The 9725-nt window shown below is 42.4% G+C and overlaps 1 protein-coding gene across 1 annotated transcript in view; it reads left to right on the forward strand.

Annotated features, from left to right (window-relative positions):
* The window catches only part of ZDHHC17 (zinc finger DHHC-type palmitoyltransferase 17), a 125539-nt gene extending 124998 nt beyond the window's left edge, over positions 1 to 541 (forward strand). Inside the window, exon 17 of the mRNA XM_059936557.1 lies at positions 335 to 541. Coding sequence (XP_059792540.1) covers positions 335 to 374 — 40 coding nt within the window. The 3' untranslated portion in view covers positions 375 to 541. The remainder of the gene's footprint in view (positions 1 to 334) is intronic.
* Positions 542 to 9725: the final 9184 nt, after the last annotated feature.

Here is a 9725-nt window from a genome sequence, read left to right on the forward strand (position 1 = left end):
GGGAATCCGCAACCTTCCTGTTCTTAAGGAGCAAAATTTCTCATCTAGACTAAATAAATGACGTTACCAAAAAAGCCTCATTACTCAAGTGTTTTGCCTTTCCCACCATCGCGGGGCACGGCTGCACACGCTGCTGAGGCGGTGCAGGGGGGCGGGCAAACCCACCCAGAAACCCGAGCGCCAAAAGGCCTTGGGATTACATTTGTCGGTATCAGAAAAGCCCAGGGACAGCAATGACAACCGAGGGGACCTAATACCTGAACTACAGGCTGATTTATTGTTTTAGATGAAAAGAAAAACAAACAATGCCATCTTTATCTTGTTCACATTCTAGGCCGACTGATGACCTCTGTGCCAGAAGTGAGGATCCCTGAGAGTTGATGTTCGGGAAAGTGGAGCACTCAAGAAAGACAGTGACCAAGGCTTTCCCTCAGGCCGCAAATGCAATAGCCTCCTCTAGTGCAGAGCTTCTCAAACTCCACACTGTAGACATTTGGGGCTGGGTAATTCTTACCTATGGGGGCCGTCCTGGGCGTTGTAGGATGCCTACAGCCACTAGATGCCAATAACACCCCTCCCTCCACACTGGAACAGTCAAAAAGTCTCCAGACAGTGCCAAATGCCCTCTTGGGGAGGGGGCAGAAGGCATTGGTTGAGAACCACTGTCCTGGTATATATCTGCATGATAAAGTGCAGAAGTGGCTTATAGTATTATTATTGTTTTATTTTATATGCTGGGGCCAATCCAGGATAAACACATTATAAGAGCAGCCTTATTCTCTGTCCACCCAGTACTGTACAAAAACACATAGTGGTGATTGACATCTCCTGATATTGTGGCAGGAGTCTGGAAGTATTCCTGCCTGCTGTGAGCTTTGCTAAATATGGGCAGTCCATGTTTTCATGACATCAGCTAATGTAAGAGCAACATGAAAATTCTGTCCTTCTGATTCGACATTCCCTTTATCTCTGCTGCTTCCAGTACTTACTTTTTCTTGCATTGGTTTATGTCGTGTTTCTACTGAATGAAACTATCGCTGAATTTTGATGCCGCACTGGTTTTCAGCACACTGTTGTCCTTGCTCTCCTACCCCTGGGTTCTTTTCGATGCCTCCATGACCTGACCTGTTTGCTTTCTGACATGCTCATGTTGTCCCTAAATTCCACAGCCACCTCCTAGCATTTGACGTTGGGCTTGCTCCTGACCTGAAAGTATTTCTGCTGTCTGTCCCTCTATGTCTTTGTCTGAGTGTATTTTACAGGGAGTCTGGGGATAATGTGCAACATTTGGTTTTGAATAAATCTATATTTGTATTTAATTACCCACAGTTAAAAAATATTTTATTTCTCTTTAAACATTTCTTTAAACTGTTGACTCTTTTCATTATAAATGTTAGGAAATCCTTTCAGTTTATTTAGGTGCAAAAGAAAGAGTGTGAGCTTTGGAAACAAACATGTGGTTTCAGCATACAGCTCTGACGCCTACTAGCTCTGTGAGCTGGACCTAATGCTTGACTTCTTTGTATCTGTTTCTTTATCTGTAAAATGATGACAGTACACACCTTGTAGCATTGTTGGGAGGATTAAATCGGACTATAGCACGTGGCACCTGGTAAATACTCCATAAATGATGATTGTTATGTTAAGCAAGGGTATCTTGATGTCCTCTTCTGACTTGAGAAAGAAGTAGAAACTGGGCTTTGCTGAGCATTCATCTTATGCTGACTACTGAAGGCTTTGGTAGTAACAAAGTATTAAGTGTTTTCCAAAACAGTTAAGAGCCTGCCAGTAGAAAGTAAATTGCGTGCCTGGGGAAGAGCTAGTGGGAGAAATGTGCTCTCCTGGAGAAGAATAAGCCTTTCTTAATTCCATATGGTCCTAGTCTGTTTGACTCCTTCAACCTTATTATAAGAGGCAAAATTGAAGGTTAAGTGTGTCCAGCAGGATGTTTCTTTTTCCCAAGAAATGCACATTATACTTGTAACAGCTCCTTCAGTCTCTGGAACCCATTAACCACTTTTGAATCAAAGTCCTTTGTCAACGTTGCTGTCCTAAGGCAAGCTGAACCAAGGTTGCCTTTCTTCGTGACCTTGTGCTCCAAGGTCAGATTTTTCAAATATTTTTATTCTTTTTATTTCATGCTACTTTTTCTTAACAAAACTCTGAACCAGATGAGTGTGAATATAAACACAGGGCTTCTTTATTTTATTTTAGGGCAAGGATTCCTTCCCAGAAGCCAGCTAGGTGGAGAGGAATCTTTTAGTATACGTTAAATAAAGGAAAAAATAAATTCTCTCATTTTGCTTATGTACATGCTTAATAATAAAGAAGCAGCTGTTCCCACCTTATTTCTTAGCGAAGATTTAGCAGCAGTGGTGGGAATTAAAAATTACTCATACTCAACCCTAATACTCTGTGAGGCATTTTCTGGCAGAGAATATAATAAGTTATATATGCTTAAAGTCTGAAAGGGTAGATTAAAGTATCATTTTTTATACTTGCCATAGTTGCTTTTTTTTAACTTGCTTCAAACTCCCACTTTCTTATAACCTGCATTATTTCTTAACCTTTTCTTTAATGAGTACTATTTCTCTTCAGTGCCTTATCTTCTCTTACAGTGTTGTTTAGGTTTTCTTTTCTACCAGAGCTTTCTTGCTTTTCTAGCTCTGCTTATGCTTTCTTATTACAGCAGAGTTTTTCTAGCTCTACTAGTATGAAAAATACCATTAATTTTAACCTCCGAACCAGTCCGTTTCATCCACCTTAACCCCTTAAATGCCCTATTCCACTTTTCTCTCTTCTTTGCAGTTGATGACATCACCTTCTCTTTCATTCGAATGCCCAGCCACCAGCCAACATTGCCCTCAGCCTTCCTCCTCTTTGCCTCGAATGGCCCATCTTTTCTCCCATGTTTACACTTGCTGTCCCTGACCTCAGGGGAACAGGTGGTTCTCCAACCCTTACCAAGAACATTCACTCTGCCTGTGCTTTTGATTCATTTTGGCATTCTTTGTTATATTTCTTTGCTCTTCAATTTCTCTGTCTCTACTGCTTCCTTTCCTTTCCGATTACAGAAATGCTATCTACCCCATATCTTAAAAAGCTGAGAAAACCTTCCCTGAATTTTGTAGTAGGTTCTTGAGAGGCCCAGGTTTTGGGGGGGGTCCATATGCCTTTAGGGAAATGCCTCTACAGCCCTGATCTGGAGTGGAGCCCTGGAGCCAATCTAGGCCTTCCAATCCCTGGTTTGGATGGGGGAGTCATGTGACCTAATCCCATCCAATCAGAGGGAGTCTCTGAACTCTGCTGGGATGTTGAGCCGGAGCGTGTTCTCCTGTCTGGAAGGTGCTGTGTGTGTACATGAGGCCTAGAGTTGCTACAGTCATTTTTTGCTGATAGGAAGCCAGCCTGAGAATGATGCAGCACAGAAAGGACAGAGAAATGGAGCCAGAGCTCTGAACAAACGACTCACAAAGTTTGTCTACCTGCAGGATCTTTTCATTTGGGGAGCAAATGAATTCCCACTGATGTTTATTCCCTTTTTTTTTTTTTTTAATTAATTTTATTTATTTATTTGTGGCTGAGTTGGGGCTTCATTGCTGCGTGCAGACTTTCGGCGAGCAGGGCTTCTCTTGTTGCGGAGCGCAGGCTCTAGGTGCATGAGCTCAGTAGTTGTGGCTCCCGGGCTTAGTTGCTCCACAGCATATGGGATCTTCCCGGACCAGGGCTCGAACCCGTGTCCCCTGCATTGGCAGGCGGACTCCCAACCACTACCCCACCAGGGAAGCCCTGTTTATTCCCTTTTGAAATGGGTTTTCTGTTACTTGCCGCTAGGACTCCCAACTGATTGTGGTGGTTTAAAACTATGTCCACAAATTCTTTGATACTCCTCCCTTCATCGTGCAGCATTTAATTTCCCTCTCCTTGAGTGTGTGACTGGTTTCCAGAAAATAGAATAAAGTGTATGATTCTAAGACTAAATCATAAAAGGCCTTGTGATTTCCTCCTTATTTTCCCCCGACTCCCTTCTCTCTCTCCCTCTCCAGCTCTGTCTCTCTGTCTCTCTCTCTCGGATGGATCACTTGCTCTGGGGAAGCCAGCAGCCATGTCAGGAGGACACTCAAGCAGCCTATGAAGGGCCCACATGGTGAGGAGCAGAGACCTCCAGCCAACAGCCCCCCGGGGAGTTGAAGCCTTTTGCCAACAAAAACATGAGTGAGCTTGGAAGGAGATTCCACGGTCCTGTCAAGCTTGAAACGACTCCAGCCCTTGCTACAAGTTTGACGGCACCCTCATGAGAGACCCCGAGCCTCTCACTGCGGTCATCAGAGAGTCCCTGATTGCCAAACCAGTCGCCATCTTTCAGTGCTTACCCTACTTGACCTCTTGGTTATGAGACAATGTCGGATAAATATATGATTGTGTGTACACTCACAAAATGGAATTTCCTAAGAAAGGTCACAATTCTGAAGTTTTGCACAAATGTTAACTTCTGTCTTAAGATACTGTTTTGGTGAGAGATGGGAATAAATTCTCAAAGCCACAACCACTAGGAAACTTATTTCTTTCCCCCCAAAAACTGTAATATGAGGAACAGAGCAAACTAGAGGATGAATTAAATAATTTTTTATTGTCTCATGTGTGATAAGAAACACCAGATACTTCCAGGAAAATAAAAAATATATATTCTAACTTTTTTTTTTAAATTATTATTTATTTATTTATTTTTGGCTGTGTTGGGTCTTCATTTCTGTGCGAGGGCTTTCTCCAGTTGCGGCAAGCGGGGTCCACTCTTCATCGCGGTGCGCGGGCCTCTCACTATCGTGGCCTCTCTTGTTGCGGAGCACAAGCTCCAGACGCACAGGCTCAGTAGTTGTGGTTCACGGGCCTAGTTGCTCCGCGGCATGTGGGATCCTCCCAGACCAGGGCTTGAACCCGTGTCGCCTGCATTGGCAGGCAGATTCTCAACCACTGCGCCACCAGGGAAACCCTATTCTAACTTTTATATAAATTTTTTTCCTGCTACAGATTGTATAAAAGTAAATGTATTTCTTTTTTAAATAAATTTATTTATGTTATTTATTTATTTTTGGCTGTGCTGGGTCTTCGTAGCTGCGCAGTCTTTCTCTAGTTGTGGTGTGCGGGGGCTACTCTTCGTTGCGGTGCACGGTCTTCTTATTGCAGTGGCTTCTCTTGTTGCAGAGCATGTGCTCTAGGCACACGAGCTTCAGTAGTTGTGGCACGTGGGCTCAGTAGTTGTGGCTCACAGGCTCCAGAGCGCAGGCTCAGTAGTTGTGGCACACGGGCTTAGTTGCTCCGCGGCATGTGGGATCTTCCCGGACCAGGGCTTGAACCCTTGTCCCCTGCATTGGCAAACGGATTCTTAACCACTGCGCCACCAGGGAAGCCCAAAAGTAACTGTATATTTATCCACTAAATCTCAAGAAAAAAATTTTAGAATCTGCAATAGTGCTTATCAAATTATTCTGGTTTTTTCCCTTCTGTTCAGAAAAAGACTAAGTAGAAAATTAGTCCAGTTTGGGATTTAAGAATTAGCATTTGGGTGTATATTTCATTTCAAATGTAGTTAAACAATATTTCCATATGTGTTTTGATCATCGAACAAAGCTTCAGAGAAAACCTCATAAAAATTTCCAGTTAAAACATCATATATATGTATATTTGTAATGCTTCTCTGGGAAATGATGTAAGGAAAGTTAACAGGATTTTGGAAACAATGCACAATGCTATAATTGACAGGCACTTAATTACTTACAGCATATGCCTGCCAAGATTTTTTTTGTAGTCCTCACATATGGAATTAAATGTCATTTGTAAAATGAACCTCTACTTGTAAAAGAAAATAAAAACTGTCATGTTCCTGCAGCTCTCACCTCATAAGAAAAGTGTTGAGCTATAGAAGAAAGGTTAAAACCTAAAAAAAAAACAGCTCCTATAAGTTCTGTATTTATATGTTTATAAGGAAAGCTGACTTAGAGTTTACTTTAAACATTATTGACTTACACTGTTCCAAAAAGATTGTGGGAATACCTAATTCCCATTCCTAATTCTTAAATAATGTCCTATGTTCAAAGACCCAAGCTTTTGATTTATCTGTCCCTATGTTCACTTCAGTGGAAGACTTGGAGGGCTGCAGCAGAAGCAAACTCCACTGACCTGTTAATGGCTGCGTATGAGCTCAAATATATATGTTTATATGAACTTACACAGCCATCTGAGTCCTCTGTGAAATAGCAATGGGCTCCCCTGGAGTGATCTTACTCTTCTGTCCAAATTCAGCTGTAAAATCGTAAGTGGGGAAGAGCCAACATATACACCATTGGCTGGTCTTCAAGCCAACAGCATATATTGACACGCAGTAACAGAAACTATTTATTGAATGTCCCTTGTACATCAAACATTATAGGAATATTTCTTCTGGTCCAAAGAACAGGCTTGTAAGGGCATTATCTTTCTTTCCATTTTCCAGTTCAGTAAAGTGAGAGACTTGTAGAAACTGAATAACTTTTCCCACAACCATGTAGCTAGTAAGTGGCAGAGCTGGGATTCAAATCCAGTCTGGATCCAAAGCTCACACTCTTTCCATTCCCAAATGGGCCCTTTCAACAATGATTCTTTTCTGTCACCTAAGAAGAGTTTTTTTTAAAAAAGCATCTGTGTTTGACAGCACTAAAGACCACTAGCTCCTTGGGAGCAAGTCTTCATTCAAACAAACCAAACAGAAACCTCTGTAGTCTGAGGAGACGCTCCACACCATAGCCGACTGGAGTGAAGGCTGCAGTGTTTAGAGGTGGCACCGTGACTAAGCCAGCTGGTCTTCGTCCAGCGGAGCAGGTCTGGGGATGGACCTGTGCTGGGGGGTGGGCGTGGGGTAGAAATGGAGATGGAATGTGAAGAGGAAGCAGCACATTAAAAAGGCATCACACTCTGACTATCGTCTTTGGGCTAAAGCCTGCCAGATGATGGATGAATGTGTTAGCAACACAAGACACCAAAGTTTAACTTGGAGCACAGCCATTTTTGTCCCATCTCCTCATTGGGACACAAGCACGGAATAAATTCCTTATACAGAGTGGGAATAAGGATATATGCATGTGGTGTTACCTCCACCACTATCCATCTGAGGAAACGTGAGTTATTTAACTTCTTTGAGCGTAGTTTTCCTAACTCTAGCTAACTGCTAAGTTCCCACTGAGCTCTAAAATTCTATGATTCTACTAGTAGCAATTATATGATATTTTTTGACACGGAAAGGTGTTCGCATGTATTTATTAGGGTTCTTAGTTGCAGACAACAGAATTTCCGAGAGGAGCAGGGAGGCAAATGATGCTACAGAGCCAGGATCAATGGCTGACTCCAGGATGGCACAGTGTGAAAGGAGATCCCACTACTGCCCATGCCCACCTCTAGGCTATTATCCTAGAGCCTGAGAGTAGACTTTCTACCTCAGCCACCAGAAGATCTGTCATCCCTGATCATGGCCATCACCTCGTGTCACTCATTTGCCTTCCAAATCTGGCTCAGGGAATGTATCTTCCATCAGGGCATGGTGGAACCTCAGTTACATGCGGAAGCCAAGCTGCAAGGGAGTCTTGGAAATGTTTGGCTTTCTAGCCTCCAGAGGATGGAGGCCATGATAGAAGATGAGTGGGTATTGAGTGAGCCTGTGTGTAGTGTCTGCCACAGTGTGTTACATTGCTGAGTGCAAAAGGAGGGGAAAAACATGGGCACACCATGAGCCCTTTAAGTACCTATGTTAAAAAAACTGTACAAAAAAGTCTGAGGCCATATACACTAAAATTTTAGTAGTACTTTTCTTTGATCAGAAGTATTACTGTGTTCTTATCGTCTTTTCATTTCTCTGTATTGGCTGATATTTCTACCGTGAATGAATATTACTTGTATTTTTTCTTAAATGAATGATGCTTATTGTTTATGTTCCTATGATTCTACATGACATAGACGCGGTGCCCTTGTCTTTTTGTGTCCTGTAGATATCTGTCTTCAAGATACTGGCCACGGAATTAGACCTTGGAAATAACTTTGAAAGGCGTGTAAACCATTGTTCAAATTCATGTCGTGTTATCAGATTCCTAGATATTTGAATAAATTTGTTAATGAAGACTCAAAGATAATATAATTATGACAGGGAAGAAAAGTGAGGTCTCAAGATGCATTATTATTTGGAGTTGTTTTTTTCTCCTCGTATCACACCTTTCATTGCCATTTTTCAAACAGTGATAATTTTTCTTATGAAGTGAGATCTGTGGCATTATGCAGTGTTGTTAACAAGCAAAGATAAATCAACTACAAATATTCTGCATGAAGATCACACCACTGTATATATAGGAATGATGACAGAGAATGGAAGATAAAGCTAGAAAGGGCAGTGGGGGCTAGACCATGTGTGTTTCTGAATGCTATGTTAAGAAATACAGGGAGGGGCTTCCCTGGTGATGCAGTGGTTAAGAATCCGCCTGCCAATGCAGGGGACACGGGTTCGAGCCCTGGTCCAGGAAGATCCCACATGCAGCGGAACAACTAAGCCCCGTGCGCCGCAACTACCGAGCCTGCACTCTAGAGCCCACGAGCCACAACTACTGAGCCTGCGTGCCTAGAGCTCGTGCTCCACAACAAGAGAGGCCACCACAATGAGAAGCCTGTGCACCACAATGAAGAGCAGCCCCCGCTCCCAGCAACTAGAGGAAGCCCGCGTGCAGCAACAAAGACCCAAAAAAGGCAAAAATAAATAAATAAATTAATTAATTAATTAATTATTTTAAAAAAAAGAAATACAGGGAATTTCCTGTTGGTCTAGTGGTTAGGACTCCGAGCTTCCACTGCAGGGGGCCCGGGTTCGATCCCTGGTCGGGGAACTAAGATCCCGCAAGCCGTGTGGCACAGCCAAAAAAGAAAAATAGGACCCAATTCAAATCTTGTCCCCTCTAATTCCCTCAATGGATGCTGAGCTTTTTCAACCAGAAAATGGTAAAATATATTCAATGTAAAACTTGAAGCCCAACTTTGAACTTGAAACAATAGCTTATAAGATTTTTAAATCAATAACTATGATTCATAAAAACTTGCTTAAGTAACTTGATTTATTTAGTGCCACAGAGAATGCTGCGAACTATTTAGGTATTAGATTTCTATAGTGCTTTTCTCCTAAAAATACTCAATTTGATTAATGTAGTTAATCTAGTTTCTTTTTAAAGCACTTTCTATATGCAAGGTACTTTGTTAGGCTCTGGGGGATACAGTATTTAAAGGTTTCTCTTCTCAAACAGTTTGCAGTTTAGTTATAGGAGCCAAGACATTCACAAAGCCCCACAGTAGAGAGCATAATGTGAGACACATTACAATACAGGAGCCCAGATGGGGAGCAGATCCTGACGCAAGGATGCGAGAACCGATAGTTTTCTCTGGAAGGTGTAGGAAGGAAGGTAAGTGTGGAAGTGAGACAGATAAGAGAAGGTGGCTGACAGAAGACACATTATCAAACCAGTTGCCACAGTGCGGAATAGGAGCTTCATCCCCTGGGAAAACTGGGAGATGATATGGACACAACCTCAGAGTTATTCCACCCACAGAGCAAAGGAGCTGAGATGCTTATTCACCAATGTTATGGACTGAATTTTGTGTCCTCCTCAAATCCTTATGTTAATGCCTCAACCCCCAGTGTGATAGTATTAGGAGATGGGGCC

The sequence above is a fragment of the Balaenoptera ricei genome, chromosome 10, assembly GCF_028023285.1.
Source record: "Balaenoptera ricei isolate mBalRic1 chromosome 10, mBalRic1.hap2, whole genome shotgun sequence".
In the NCBI taxonomy this organism is placed as follows: domain Eukaryota; kingdom Metazoa; phylum Chordata; class Mammalia; order Artiodactyla; family Balaenopteridae; genus Balaenoptera; species Balaenoptera ricei.